This window comes from Trachymyrmex septentrionalis, unplaced genomic scaffold (genome assembly GCF_001594115.1).
Source record: "Trachymyrmex septentrionalis isolate Tsep2-gDNA-1 unplaced genomic scaffold, Tsep1.0 scaffold20, whole genome shotgun sequence".
NCBI classification, from domain to species: domain Eukaryota; kingdom Metazoa; phylum Arthropoda; class Insecta; order Hymenoptera; family Formicidae; genus Trachymyrmex; species Trachymyrmex septentrionalis.
Window position 1 is genome coordinate 1,648,229 of NW_017305180.1, and position 16,773 is coordinate 1,665,001.

At 29.2% G+C, this 16,773-nt stretch overlaps 1 protein-coding gene across 1 annotated transcript in view; it reads right to left on the minus strand.

The window, feature by feature from the left end:
• LOC108747857 (LON peptidase N-terminal domain and RING finger protein 3) overlaps positions 1 to 16,773 on the minus strand; it is a 41,998-nt gene that overhangs the window by 1,025 nt on the left and 24,200 nt on the right. The window contains exons 2-8 of the mRNA XM_018485738.1: positions 6,626 to 6,744; positions 6,073 to 6,195; positions 3,707 to 3,901; positions 3,222 to 3,321; positions 2,961 to 3,160; positions 1,362 to 1,663; positions 34 to 241 (exon numbers count right to left, since the gene is read on the minus strand). Of these exons, the coding sequence (XP_018341240.1) occupies positions 34 to 241; positions 1,362 to 1,663; positions 2,961 to 3,160; positions 3,222 to 3,321; positions 3,707 to 3,901; positions 6,073 to 6,195; positions 6,626 to 6,744 (1,247 nt within the window). The remainder of the gene's footprint in view (positions 1 to 33; positions 242 to 1,361; positions 1,664 to 2,960; positions 3,161 to 3,221; positions 3,322 to 3,706; positions 3,902 to 6,072; positions 6,196 to 6,625; positions 6,745 to 16,773) is intronic.

A 16,773-nucleotide genomic window follows, 5' to 3' on the forward strand; every position in this document is an offset into this window, starting at 1 on the left:
TGTATTTTATTATACTGTTCGTATAATTTTTACCTTATTATGAAGCTCCAGAAGGTTTAATAATTGATCTTGTTGTACGACGGTATCCCTAATAAATTCCACTTGTGCTGTATCGTAACCATCCTTTTCTCCACCAGAAAGAACTCTAAATCTTCTACCACCGACCGTGCTGAGAATACTGCAACCATCTTTGAGCAATACTCGATCTCGAATGTCTAAAATAGTTCCATATTCCGCATATCTAAAAGAATGGATTAAAATATTAATACTTTTAGATATATATAAAAGAAAAGGTATTATTAATTATATCCTTGTAGGTAAATAACTTCTCTTATTTCTGCTATTGTAGCGAGTTTTAGTGATACTGTGCAATATATTTAAACTTTTTCATGTTTTATGATATGTGATAGATTCTGATAGGTTTTTTTCCGTAAATTACGTAATTAAACATGCTGCAGTTGCGTGCTTTTAAAAGAACTATGCTACAAAAAATTCAAATTTAAAAAAGTTAAAAACTATAAACGAGTCAAACTACAAAAATTCAAAAAATTCAAATTATAAAAAATTCAAACTTTAAAACTTTAAACTAGTCTTGTTGGACTAATTTGGAGAGCAGTCTGAAAATATCATTGATATAATGGCGCACTGAATAATAAATTTCATGACTGTATATGCAGAAGAAGTGTTAGTATATCTATATATATTTGCATAAACACATTCTGTAATATTTTACTTTTTTAACAATATATAATTTTGTAAACAAATACTGTGTATTTTTATACAAAAGTATTTAAAAATTTATTTTTGTGAGGGCCTTATTACTACCTCCCTAATTCCTTTTGTTATGTAGTGTAGCCACATTCTTATAAATTTCATAAATTTTATAAATTCCTAAGAAATAAATATATTTCATCATTTTGAATCCATTTTGAAGAACACTTTAACGAATTAATAAAACGTAGTTAATTAAAGCATTAAGTTAAAAAAAGGGGCCATTATACTATCTTCTTCTCTAATATTAATATATGATATATGTAAACTTCATGTAATCATGCATCGTACATTATAAATATACATATAAATTGTAAAACAAAAGTTTAGTTTCTTCTATTCACATTTTAATTAATCGTTATTTTACAAACAATATGTTATTAGTGTTTGAGTATCTATTTCGTAACTAATCGATTAATATCACAAATTAAGATTGATTAGAAGAGATAAATAGGAAGCTAAAAGTTCAAATATTTAAAAATTACATTAATGCATTTCAATATATTAATTTAAATTGTGATTATGTATAAATAAATTTACTTAAATTTACTTAAAAACTTAAAATTATTCTGAAATAAAATCTGTATTACCTCTTTGTGCCTGTTGCTTCTTTGTTGAGACACGCAGCAATTCCAAACTGGCGCATTCCGCTGTCCACACATCTTCTGACCATCAGCCTATATCTAGGCTCGTAGACAAACAAGGGACAGGCAATGCAGGGAAATGCTGTCGTGCAAATGAAAACGGCAATCTGTTCGCTATTCAAAAGTCCCAGTCCTTGGACCAGTTCGAGCTGATGACTCACAGCTCTGGAAGTATATTCCGTAGGCGCCACTGTTTTAAGCGCTTTCTCTACGAAATCCGTTACAGTTTTTTGGCTACTGGCTAGATACTGAAAACAAAAAAGTAATTAGTTAATAAAATAATTTAAATAATCATGACAATAGTATAATCAATATAATCATATCGTTCATAATATCGATTTTAAAAAAGCAAATAAATTTTGTAGAACGAGTATTTTGGATAGGGATTTGTATGCTTAAGAATAGTACATATATATGGATATATAAAACTATTTAAGATAAAAAATAAGAAAAGAAAAGAGTTATTGTTATATTATTTTATATGGTAAGTATCGTTATGTAATAAGGATATTCGCTTATTTTTTCCAGCATTAGAATACTTTTAATTTTTTTAAAAATTATTTTTCGTAAATGTTACGAATTTAAGTATTAATAATAATATTGTAACATCCCAAAAAGCAATATGTCATATATAATAATATTATTAGTTATATCCAATAGCAAAGAGAATGTCGCAAGAAGAATATTTCTAAAGAATCAAATGCAATCATCGATATATTACGGAGATAAAATAAAAAAAAAACAAAGAGTATAGCGCGCCGTAAGATCATCGTTGACGTCGTCGTCCTCATCGTCATTAAATATAATACAGACGATTGGTAATGACGCCACGAATGCGGAAGCTCGTGACGAACCGCCTTGACGACCGCAAACAATAATCATTTCAATCTGCAGCATCGTCGTTAACCGCTAGAAAGCATCATGTCTCATTTATGGACAGGTGTTGTTACGGAATATTTCGCGTCAATACATTTCCCTGCCAAGATCTTTGAGATCAAGAGCTCACGAATAATGAACAAATTTTAAGAATTCTTTGGAGAAAAATGTAGAATGCATTAGTTATATAAATATAAATTATGACTGTAATAACGAAGAAAGAAAAGGCTGACTAATAGCTTTGAATGAAGGCAACTAACACTATTCTATGCTGTAAATAAAAAGTTTTAATAATTTAAAGACAATTCCATTTTATTGAATTATAATGGAATTTATAGAAAAAAAATAGAAGGAAAAATAGGTTTTTTTTTTAAAAATGCATTGATTTATTAATTCTATTCAATGATTTTAAAAATAAAATTGTTTTAAATTAAAATTCTTCAATTTAAAATTCTTTTAAATCTTAAATTCTTCATGTTTTTATTAAAATTAATTCTTTGTTGTTTAAATTGTTACAACTTTTCTATAACTATAGCTAATTTAAAAAACAGGATTATAAAAATGTAATAATTTATTATATTAATACGTAACTGAATCAAACTTTTGCGTGATAACAATACTATTCAAAGTATCTATTCAAAATTAACATTTATGTAGAAGTCCTCTTACGTCAGCTAAAGATGTAACACACAAAGGACAAGCCGAAGAGTAATCCAGGCAACGGTCCAGACACATCCAGCAATAGGTGTGACCACAAGGTGTCGTGACGGGTTTCCAAAGCAGGCGGCAACATAAGATGCAATCCAATTCTCCAACAGTGCCGCCGGAAAGAGTTGGCAAGAGAATTTCGGCGGGTCTCGATTCGATTCCTACAAATAGCATCGTCTTAAGATATTTTTACGAATATAAAAGAGAAGCGACAATACTTACTTTTTAATTTTTCTATATCCTGATACACACGATCTAAACTTGCTTGTAGCTTTGTGTTGACTTGCGGTACGATGGAGGATCTAATTCTTCTATTTATTGTCTGTAAAACGAAAAGAATAAATTAAGTAAGTAAGCCTTGAATAATTGTGTAAAAACTAAATAGATAGTTAAAGATATATCAATAAACAGAATAAAACTTAAAAAATTAAATAAGTAAAAAAATATAATAAATGAATAAAAAAGACAATTAGTACAATATTTATTTTACTGTTTACTGTTAATAAATAATGATTATGCTGTCGGTGATACTGTATTTTTTATTCCTAATGATACTGTTAACAATAATCATACTCGTTGAAATTTAATAATAGCTTATTACACTTTATTGTCTTTTGTATCGAATGATATATAATTTTATTCTTTTTTCCAAGTATAAAAAATATCTAACAAGTCACAAAATCAGATATTTTTTTTAAAAAAAGCACCTGTATAAATTCTTCTTCGCCGCTGCTGTTGTCCTCGCTATCGGACCTGTTCAGAGTAGCGCGTCGACTGTGATTGGAATTCATTAGTTGATGACGATTTCTCGTGCGTAACGCACTCTTTGTTAAACTGTACGGCGTACGTGATGACAGAAAATTTTGCCGATGGACTTTAGGCGACAGCACTCTATGCAGAATCTATAGCACACAATCACAAATTTGATAATATAAGTATGTATCAATCGAATAAATTTGTATACTAAATGTAAAACGATTAGTAATTATCAGAGTAAATTAATTGCTTTACAAAGCAGATTCTTTTAATTATAAGTACTAAAAATGTTTTACAAGATAAAACCATATATAATTAAATCTTATTGTTAAAAATAAGTTTACTTTTAATTTATGTAATTTTAGTATTACTTTATAATACAATACGACTTAAAGTACTAATTATTTAACTTTTTATTAGATTAGAACTTATATATAGATAACTTCTGAGTTTTTTACATTCAAATAGACGTAGAGTTTTATAATAAATATGTATAAAAAATAAATATATAAAAATATTAATATACGTTAAAACAATTTAAAAATATCTTTTTTTGTTAAAAAGAAATTTAGCAAGGTGTAAAATTCTTTCTGAATTGATGTTATAAGATATTGTCATTATTATGAGTAAAGAATTATTATTTTAACACAAAGAATCAATATTAAGAATTAATAAACTAACATATAAGAATTTCAAATGAAACTTTGCTAGCAATGAACAAATTCCACTTGTTTCTTTAATAGCACGTATTTCTTTCTTGACGTGTCTTATATGAGATGCTTCTAATTGCAAGATTGACGAATATTCACTGGTCGCTAAATCGATACGATTAACGCATGAAATAACACAGTTGAGTAATCCCAGACATTTTCGGACGATGAAAGTAAAAGTGCGCCTTCCATAATACGGACCTAACCGACGGATTCAGCGGGAAAGAATGATTCCCTGGTCTCTTACATAAGTGGCGGTGCAGCTTGCATCAATGATTCTGCCATCGGGTGCTCGCTTATGTAATCGCCGTACGCTCGAAATGCAACACGATCTGCTTTTTAAATTATTTAGCGTCAAAATTTGACGTGACCAGTCGTATTGAATTCTTTAATATTCATCGATTGTTACTATACGTAATTGCGTTTCAGGCCTCGCAAATATTCGCGTGTGACGCAATATTGCGAAACTTAACGGCGATCGAGCAGCTTCAATGTCAAATATTAATTGAAATACGACATCTCATGCCTTATAGCTTGGACATAAGCTTCACAATTGGTATTTCGGTTGTGATCGTTTTAACAGTATTAAACAATTTCAAGGTAAGATATCATTCAAATCTTTACGTAAGAAAATCTCCGTAGTTTGCATAACAGAGAATGCAACAAGATGCTGCGTTACATGCATCTCAAGATGAGAATCAGAGAAATTGACAGATGAATGAATAAGAGTTTTCTTAAAAGATGTGAGAATAAGAAATTTTACTTAAAAGATTCGACGCAGAAGCAAAGGATTTTACATTATGTATGTACGAGAAGGTAGAGAACGCAGCGGCGAGCGCGGGGGCCGTGCGTCACACGGCAGAAGATCGATATATCGACGCTGTCGCGAGCCGCGTGAAACAACACGTGGAAACGGTACATTTGTTCGCGAGAGTAGCGTAGTATCCGTTTCGCTCGCAAATATGGTTATTGTTGCTCCTGGCGTACAGGTCACTCACCTGACAACCATCGTACCGAGTCATTAAGGCTGCGTGGCCGGCAGTAGTCGTGCCGGAAACGCCGTGGCGCGCATTTCTTTTGTGTTAGTGATGCTCTCCGGATAGAGATGGATGCATTTGATTCCCCGCGGCGCATTCTGTCAGTTGCACGATAGCGATTGCTCCGCAAGGAATGTGGATACTCTTACTTATGATCAGACTACGGTTTGTCTTATTTTTTCGTTCAAGAACTTGTTCTATGAGTTACAGGAATATTACGAGAACTAGATGAAATTGTGCAACTCGAAGTGAGCATAGTCGGAAATTTTCCGGTAATAAAAAATTATTGAGTGTCTCACTCTCTTGATTCACTTCAACTTAATAATTTTTTTTTTTTATTATCAGGAAAACTTCAACTGTTTGCGCGCAATTCTATTTATTAGAAAATAATCGCTGTAGATAGTCAATTAATTTTAAACCTTATAGTTTAAAAGTTATTCAAACTTATGTAATAACTCGTGTTGTACAATTGGAACAAATATATTTCATTAATTTTCAATAAAACAATAATATTTGATAATAGAATATTTGTATAGCTTTTACAATAAAAAGCAACGTGGGAAAACATACTTTGATTAATTCATGGCGTACAGCTTGTGGATTTTTATCAATGGCCACGCTAATGCAGAGAGCATAGAGCGCTTCTTCGTGTCTTCCAAGCGCTGACAAAGCTATTCCTCTTCTATAGTGCCCCTAAATATAAAACAAAAATATATTATATTAATATTAAATTACAAAAAAATACTATATTTTATAAGAAAAATATAAATTTTAATTTTAAGTAATTTAATGCTATAATTCAATAATAATTTTTATACAATAGTAATGAGATTAAAATAAAATTTGTATTACTATATGCACAATATGTTATTAATATTAGCATATATATATGCTGTTATGTATTTTTTTAATAATACATATATAAAATTGATAAATTAAGATTAAAATAAAGATAATAAATGTTTGAATGTTAGATTTTATTTTAATTAGAACACTTTGCCAAATTTGTTAGATAGAAAAATTGTTAAATAGAAATGTCTGCATTTCGATTTAAAGAGTAGACACATCTTGTTGTCTACACATGTATCGAGTATATGTATAAGGTGGTTTTGTATTTCCTCACCTTGCCCCAGTCTGGCCGCAATCTAACTGCATGATCAGCGTCCGTGAGAGCAGCTAAAGGTCTATTCAACAGGAGCAAGACGTGAGCCCTGTTGCTAAGGTGAAGTGGGCTATTCGGTGCTGAAACATGAGAATACAAGTTCGTAAAATGTCTATCGAACGGTGAACGAGTTCTAACTTGAAAAGCTTTAAGATTCTGTAAATCAAAAATCAGAATAATTTTTTTTCTATTTTAAAATATTTTAAAAGCAGAGTAGATGTGATCAATATCGGCAAATGCTGTTTCATGACTAATGACTGGTATTATGATTCACGCATTCCACATGAAACAATAGAGATGTAAAGCAGATATTTTACAAATAAACTAATAATTGCAAATATTTAATGACGCACAATGGCGTATTTCAATATCTTTTATTTATAAATTTACATATTTATGATGCAATACATGTATGACATTTAAACGCATCAAACGAGTATTCGAAAGAGCATTGCATCATTGATTCATACCTAGGTACATATTTTGCATAAGAATGCACTTATATTGTCGTGCATAAATTCCGAATAGTTTAAGAGGTTTTTTTTTTACAATTATATAATTAAATTTAATTTCGCAGAAATTTATCTCGTAAAAAAGCGCCGTGTATTTGTGGCAAAGCACATTTTATAGAAACGACCGCGAACGATGTCATCGGCCGATGCAGGCGGCGGTGGCGGCGGCGGCGGCGGCGGCACGTCCTGGCATTGTGAGCAATGTCATTGCCTTCATAGCTAGAGTCCCTTACTGACGAAGAAAAATTCCAACGTTCACGTCAGTGTCGCAAATATTAAAAGTAGCTTATCGAGATTTTTTATGTACTCCATAGTAAAATAAATTTAAAAAAAATGCGTTTTATGCTCAAATAAACTATCACGTAATTTCAGATTTTAACATTTTGAAAATATTAATTATCTAAATAATATTTTAATTATTTTAAATTAATATAACATGTAAATTGTATTTACAAAATGTTATATAATTATCTTAAAAATATTTTGCAAAGAACAGACAATTTATTTTTATAAAGTTCTACTCAATAAATAACAATTATTAAAGCAATTACTATAACCTGTAACGCGATGACGATTTGTATAATCGCTTTATTTTATCTATGCATGAACATCTGTCTTTAAAATAAATAAGAAAAAGAATATGTATTAAATACTCATTAGTACAGTTGTAATGATATACTTAGATTTAAATTATGCTGATTTGCAAAATCATTTGCAGAAAAAACTTCTAATATTTTTATATACTGAACAAATATAAAAAGCAATCTCTGTATATAAGTCGGCTTGTGTAACTTATCTTTTAATGTTGCGAAACTTGAATTTAAAAATCCGATTTGAAAAAAATCTAATTATTGCGCGAATATTGTTATATAAGTCTTTTATCTTAAACTTGAAAAATCTTGTTATTGTTAAACTCTATACACGTGTAATTCCTTTAAATTTATTAGTAACATGTTCGCAATTTATTTTGCTAGTACATTATTATTAAAAATTAGCGTATAACTTTTTATAGTTAAACTTATATTAAATATAATTTCCGTTTTAGAAAAATAAAGTATTTTAAAATTTAATTATTACATTTATTTATAATCGTAAAAATTAATATTACACATTATCTTTTAAAACAAAATAGAAACAATAAATTTTAGAGAATATTAAATTTTTGTCATAAATCCTTCTTAATTGAAAAAATTAATTCGTATAAAATAATATACATATTAATTTCGAAATTTATACAAAAGTCAAAATTACTTTAATTTATGCTTCTGCACTGAAAGATTGGTTGCTGCAACAATTTAGATAATAAAATATGGCATAGCATTTTTAATCAGCTGCAGCAATCAGGTTTTGGTTGTAGCAGCAAATTTTTAGTTGCGTTAACCTATTCGCAATGTCATTTTTGATAGACTAACGCAACTAAAAATTTGCTGCTACAACCAAAAACTGATTACTGCAGTCGATTAAAAATGCCATATTTTACTATCTGAATTGTTGCAGCAACCAATCTTTACTTTCAGTGTGGAGTTATTATTGATATAGTCATGTATAATTATCGAGAAATCAAGTCATATTTCCAATTGCATCAATTATATAAATATTTATGCGTGCAAAGGAATGTACTTTTCCGCGTCAATGTTAAGCTATAAGAAATACAACGGGATATTGCTGAACAAGTTCATTCATTAGCGTGATCATTCTTTGAATACATTGTAAAAAATGCTCTTCCTGTCTGTTCGATCGAATGCCAAGGTCCGCCTCGAATGATCGATCGTTTGCTCACCGCAGGCAATCGACCCGATCATTAGAACGCGTGCTTCCTAACGATCTCTCATTTAGACTAATCTAAATCAGCATTACTGCATAAATCCTAACCTATTGTATGACAAACATTTATTAAATAAGTTGACTTGCTTCTTTCAAAATGTCGTCAGATTCAAATTTGTATATCCTTTAAGTATTTGAACTTTAGATATTCAAAAACACAACACAAAGAAACCAAACCTACGCAAATATTGTTGTCTATATCTTAAGAAATTAATGAAATTTTAAAGTATTATCGAATTACAATTTACTTAAATTTATTAGTAAAAAAGTATAGATTCCTTTTTAAATAAAAGTCTAAAGTTGACAATAATAATTATGTAATCATTTTTATTTCAGATTACAATTCAAACTAACTTATCAAACACAATTTCTCAGCATATCTCAAATTGCAAAATAAAAATTCAAAAATATCTATACTATTGTATTTAGATCTAACTTTTTAAATTTGACATTTACTATAAAAACAGAAATTAATCAAATTTGCAATTATAAAACCGAGGCTATCAAATTATTATTCTGAATCTAAAAGATTAAACAGTTTTGTTGTATTTATGAGATTTCTAAATTGTACGATGATGCACTGACGCATACAGAAAGGTTCGATGCCGCGTGCTCAACCAGGCGCGACAGACGGCTGCTGACCTTCGTTGGAAAGAAGACGAACGGTTTGGAACGAAAGAAAAAGAGAGAAGAGAGAGAAGAGTGGGACTGTCAATGCCGAGTTCGAGAACCGAGTTAACGGAGCGTCATACGGAGAATATACTCTTCTAAAGCGCTCACGTGAAAATCGGAGCAATAGCTGTTGCTGCACATGTTGTCGAGCTTGTGCATTCTTAGCATTCCTGAGAATTGGAATCATGACAGATAGCGTGTCAAGGGATTAAGAATGTACGGATTGTTTAGTCTTCACGGTTTGTAAGTGTGATAAATTAGTGAATTTCTTATTAAAGGAACTTCTCTTTCAGTATGTGAAAATTTGACAGGAAATCATGAATCTCTCTCTCTCTCTCTCTCTCTCTCTCTCTCTCTCTCTCTCTCTCTTCGTGATCATTCCACTTTTACAGATTATTAAAGTGTGATTTAATTCGACTTTAAAGTAAAGTGCATGTAAAATGAATCAAATATATTAAATATATGTTGAAAAAATGAGTACTAATTTAATTAACGAATATGAATTTATTGGCCTACATAATACTTTATATTTTATATAAAAATGACGAAACTGAATAAAATTCTCCTAAATCTCTATAATTCATATCTTTAAGAATATATAACTATATACAATTATTTTGTAATTTATAAAAAGTTATTTATACTTTGATAAAGAATTCTGTTTTTCCTTTACATAATTAAAAAAAATAGTTTTTTATTTTCAAGATATCATCGACATATTCCCTACTTTTTCAGATAATAAATTCGTTTAAAAAAATCAATTATTTTTAGTCTATTAAATCCTCGTATGTGTGGCAGCCTAATTTACAAATGTGGAGATATTGCGGTCTTCCTCCGAGTTGCATGCGGAGCGCAATGTAACTGCATCCGGCCGGCCGCTGGCCAACCACGAAGGGAGAAGCGACAGGCGGGAAGGGAAAGAATACAGCATAAACGGTCGCATCGCGAACGCGTCGCGCGGACTGAGCCGCGCCGGTGCAGCTGCAACGGTCGACGCATCGTCGTTGCAGCGGAGTAGACGTCACCCATGCCGACGCGGCACGGTGCAAACAGCCGCGCGTTACGTAAAGGTCGGTCACCCGGCTCGGCGGCGCGTACTCTATCGTGCCGCCGCCGCCGGCACCGCCGCCGGCACCGCCATCGCGCGCGGTCGCCACCGCCGTTGTTGCTGGCATCGCATCGCTGATGCTGCTTGCCACGTGCAATTATCGTCTTCGTTTACGGAGTTTACGGAGACGGAAAAGTCTCGAGGTTCTCTCGATTTAGGATGTCACAAAATAACCATGGCAATAATGAAATTTAAGTGTCTCGTGAATTATTATCATTGTTGGAAATGAGAGAGTTCTCGATTAAATGAAAGAATAATTAAAATAATAATAAGATTTTAATCATTGCTTGTACTACGAAAATATTTTTATTTATGAAAATAGGAAAATTAATCTTTATATCCTCTCTCTTATAACACAATTGCTACGATTGCTGTAAAATATTTTTTTATAATTATAGAAATAAAATTTATTGGGATAAAAAGAATTATTCATCTTTTTGCATGGAATTAAAAAAGTTGTTACTTTTTATTAACATACATCATAGAACTAGATATTTTTATTGAATTATAATATAATTATATTTCAGCATATATATAGATATCTGCTTTATAAAATTATCATAAAATTACTTGTAAAAATATAAATATTTAAAGTATATGAGAAAACTATTGATATAATGCAAAATTACAGAATATATTTATATTTAAATGTATATTTGGATAGAACTTTCAATCATATATTCTGCATTGCATTGATCTACGATGAAGAATACAATAACATTGTTTTAATATTATAACTTTAAGAAAAAGAATTTTGATACACTTTTTATATATATCAATAGTTCAATTATTGTATCATACAAAAGAGAAAAGAAGATTTTTATGTATTTAGATATAAATAGCATAGTGTGCAGGGTACGACAATATATTACGTCATAAAAGTTATTATTTTATAAAATTCTAAAAAAGTGTCTGTTAAAATAACAAAATATTTGTAAAACAATGGTAACAAATCTTATTATTTTTATATAAAAATAAAATCTTCAAAATATATGTATTAAAAATTGTGTTTTATGTGAGTTAATAAATTAACTGCAAACGCGTCAATGTGTTTTATTTGAGTCATTCAGCAGACACTAATGATGATCCGCTAGCCAGCAAGGTGCATGATATATCAACGTGTGTAACATCTTATTGGTATCTGTGTGCCGCAGGGGTCATATATACTTATATATATATATCTTGTCTTTCTATTCTGGCAACGATCAATAATGCTCCACGTGTCGTACGTGGTGGAGTGAACGTCGTAATTCCGCCACGCGTCATTTGCCAAATTATTAGCAGGTATTTCTCTTGAATGTGTCTCTGCATCATTTGTGTTAATCGGTCTTACCAGTAAAACAATATGTAATAGTTCGCATTCAGTCTTTTATGGCCGAAATATAAACACTACAAATAAGTTTTTTCTTTTCTTTTCAAAGATGCACGGAGCAAAAGTGCAATATAATTTAATGAACTTACAAAGAAAACTTGAAAGGTATAGTATATAGAGGGTGTTAAAAAAAACCACTCAGTATTTATATGTAATATAAATTTAAGTAATTTATATAATAATTTATATAATATTAATATTATAATTTCAATTCTAGTATGACAGAGATCGCACTGTCGTATTGTTTTAATAATATCTTAATCTTCTATTACACCTAAAAATAAATTTACTTAATTATTTTTTTATTAATTTTTAACTGTAACATATATTTGATTGCAATTAGTTCACTCGACTCACACACGCAGAAAGATGTCATTATTTCTAACAAATTCTTTCCATTTAATTATTTCCATTATTATTATTATTTTTTATAAAAATTAGGAGAGTCCTATTAACGATTTTCCTTGCGCGATAACGATTTTATTTATGTGATTTATTAATACTGGGAATTTAAGAAATTTGCTACCGCGTTAATCTGGAAAATATCGCATGGAATTCTTTTGAATGCTGTTAAAGTCATGATTTCATTAATTTGACCGCATTTCACGCTCAAGACGTCACAAGACAAAAATAGAGAAATAACAATTTTAAACGATTTTACGGAAATTTAGTTTCCCAAAATAACTTGAACATTCGATCCAGGGAGCAGTTCCAGTTGAGTTACATAAGAACAAAATGATTTTTGGTGGTATTACGACGAGTAATTTTCCAACCTACAATACAATTTAATATATACCGTGTCGGATAAAACTTTATCCGAATTTTGGAGACAAATTAATCAAATGAGTAAGATAATTTCAAGTAATATACTTTGTTGCATAGTTTTTAACATCATAACTAAACATTTAAATTTATTGTTAATAATATAATTTTTAATAATATAGTGTTATTTTATTCTAACTATTGTAGGAAGATATTTCGTTAGAGTTGTGTTTGTTTCCAGTAAAAACTGTTATACTATCTATTTATAAGAGAAAATTTCCTTTAAATTTCCTTCATTATTAATATTTGCATACAAATTAGAATCTAATAGATAATAATATATTAATATGAACTATACTTGTTTAATACATCTTGTTTAGATTATCTTTAAAGTTTTCCAGAAAATGAATTTCAATGTTTAAAATTATTAAAATTTTATATTATTAATTTTGTAATAAAATTTTGATGTAATAACTTATTGTAGAGAAATAAAAGTGTGTCTTTTTTCTCAAGTTTTCTTTTTCTGCAAGCAGTTAAAAAATAACAATTTTGAAATATCGTTTGTAGCAAATGAGCAATATACATATTTTGATATGCATATATACGTACATATATACGCGCATACGCACGCGCGCGCGCGTGTGTGTGTGGGTGTGGGTGTGTGTGTGTAATAGGAGTAGCAACTATATAAATGAATCGAAGTGGAAAATAGATAACTAAGCAAAATAGTGTAAGAAATTACGATGACTACGACCGCGCAATTCCTCGAACGAGAGCACGGAAATCATTGTTTATCGCCGACTGACACGTCTCACCGACGTGCCGTGCTCATTGTAAACGGTAATATTATGTAACGGCGGTTACATATATCTATAATAGACGTCGGCGACGTATATAATGGACGATAACTAAAGACGTAGACTCGTCCTCGTCAGACGCCTACTATTTCTCTTGATAAATTCGATATCCGTTTTTGTAGTGAGCAATGATTGAAATATACTGCCGTTGAGCAGCTGTATATTAAAATGAATAGAAATATAATATAAAATATGAGCCACAATATGTATGATGTTTTAACATTTATATAACATGATATAATTTTTCAAAATGGTATATAATTATTAATTTTATAAAAGAAGTAATAAAATCTAGCAGAAGTTTGGAGTAAGAATGGAATATAATAATCTGACAAGTAGTAAATATTTATTCAGGATTAAATTTTTGTAACATTGTATATTTTATAATTAATATTACAAAATATATTTACATTATGTAATATACTTCGTATTATTAGTTATAATATTACTTTTAAATTAAAATTTTTTATTTATTTAACTAATCATTCCTGCTACTTATATTACGTAATATTTATAATAACTTGATCAATAGTAATTTAGTATTAATATTTAAAATTTTTACATATTCTTAAATTATTCACTTTATTTACATATAGTTATTACTTACATATTTTACACACACACACACACACACACACACACACGCGCGCGCGCGCGCGCGCACACACACACACACACACACACACATACATGCATAAACATATATTACTTTATATATATTTTGTGTAATATATTTCTATAAAAACAGAGATGTTTCCTTTAATGACATTTTATTTATTTGATACGTTTAAATTTTATTATTTTTTTTTATATTATACATTAATTTTTTAAACAGATATTTTGTAACTTTTCTGCAAAATTTAATATATTGTAAATGACCCACTTTTGCATCACGCGAGAATTTCTGTTCCAATTGCTAGGTGCAATTACTATCGGGAAAGTGTCTCGACTTTCTCTTAGCTACAGAAAGCGCCTCTCGCTCTTCGACATGCGATAGTAATGGTAACCTTCATCCGTGGTTTCGCGCATAGCCAAGGTGCTTTTTCATGGTCAAGTACTACAGCCGGTGATACTTCCGCTCGATCGAGTTTCCCGACTGTCTTCGACCTACTCTCTCTCAGAGAGACCTTCTTAATATATTTTTACAAATTTCTTATATCCATGTTTTAAGAATTTTATATTATATATTTATTTATCTCAAAAAGTTGTACAAGAACAAAGATAGTTGTTTTTTTTTTCAAGCGCTGAATACGCTCTCGTTTACTTAATTGTTCTATTACGTCTTAATTTTGAGAAATGTGTGGTTAAAGTTACAAAAAAGATTATTTTAATGTATTTGGTATATTATTACAATATATGACATATTGGAGAATTTGTATTACGATCAATATTTAATTACGTTGAAGTTGCAACTTACATATGCTATTTTAAGAATTTATCAAGTATATTAATTATGTTATTCAAACTTGATGATAAATTCAAAATGATGTACAAATATTTGAATTTTTAATTCATAGATTTTTTTCACGGTTTATATATACGTTAAATTTATATTTAAATTTGAACAATTGAAAAGTATTTGGTAGATCTTTAATAGTCTATACAATTAAGATGTGACTTTGCAATATCTTACATTAATCATAAATATTTTGTTAATCATAATCGAGCAACAAATTTTTTTAAAGACTAAAAATTTCAATAGCATATTTAATTTTAATTTTAATACTTAATTGCAATAAAAATTTTCATACATATTACATGTTACGTATATAATTATGTGTCATAATAAATTAAAATAAACCATGTCTGTAATTTTAATTGTAAATTTCTCAAAATTATGATGTAACAGAGGAGTGTGATAAATAGGATTGTATTCGACGTCTAAAAAATTATTGGAAACGATTATTCTTATGCTAAAAAATAAATCATTGTTGTTATATATTGTAATGATGATTTAGTGCAAAACAATATTTTAATTAAGAAAAAAAGAATTATTCAATTATTAAATAGAGTATGTAATTGAAAATATAAGACTCGAAAATAATATCATGTTTGCGTTTAAATATTTTGTCGATTTTAAAATCTCGAAAAGCATTTGAAATTTAACAAATGTAAATATATAAATATCTATAGTGACACATTGTATTTCCTTAGATAAGATTCCGATAGTGTGAATATTGCAGATTGAAGAGTACTCATAAGTGTCTAATAACTGTGATACGCAAGAAACTCGTGAACATTTAACTATCGATAACGTTTTGAGAAAATGCAATATAATAATGCAGATGAGTATATTAATGTACCTATATATTATTATGTTGATAGAGATCAAAACATAAGCGGTGACATGTTCAATGTATAATAAATAAATTTATAATGCAATCAGTTAAAATTCAAAGCGAATTTATTTGGCGATACTAGAGTTCTTCATAAAATTTATCAAATAAACTTTTAAACAGTGCTGATAATATTTAAGTCGCTCTCTTATCGCGCTCAGATTACGTAAAACTATAAAATTACTCTGTTGCGTATTTGGAAGAAATAATGTTTTTTTTTGTAAACTATTTTTAAAACTTTATATAACATATTTTTCAAAACTTTTTCGTTTTTTAAAAATCATTTTAGTAAGAGAAAGGAGAAAGAGAGAAAGACAGCGTGTGTGCACATATGTAATTATTGTCTGCAAATATACAGTGAGAGCAAAAAGTGTTCATACAAGGAAATTTGTTAGGAAAAAAGTCTTATTTGTAGAAAATAAACATTAATTAATAATTTTATACAATAAATACATTCTGTTCTAACATAAACAAATAAGCTTCGCATGTACTCTTGATTTTAGAAGCTAAATTTCTCGTCTGTACGAATACTTTTTGAGCATTCAAACAATACAATTTTTAATTTTCGCTAATTTTTCAGATAATATATTTTGTATAATTAATATATATCATTTTGATATATATAATTTTAAGAAACATACAATCTATTTTATTCTTTATGAATAA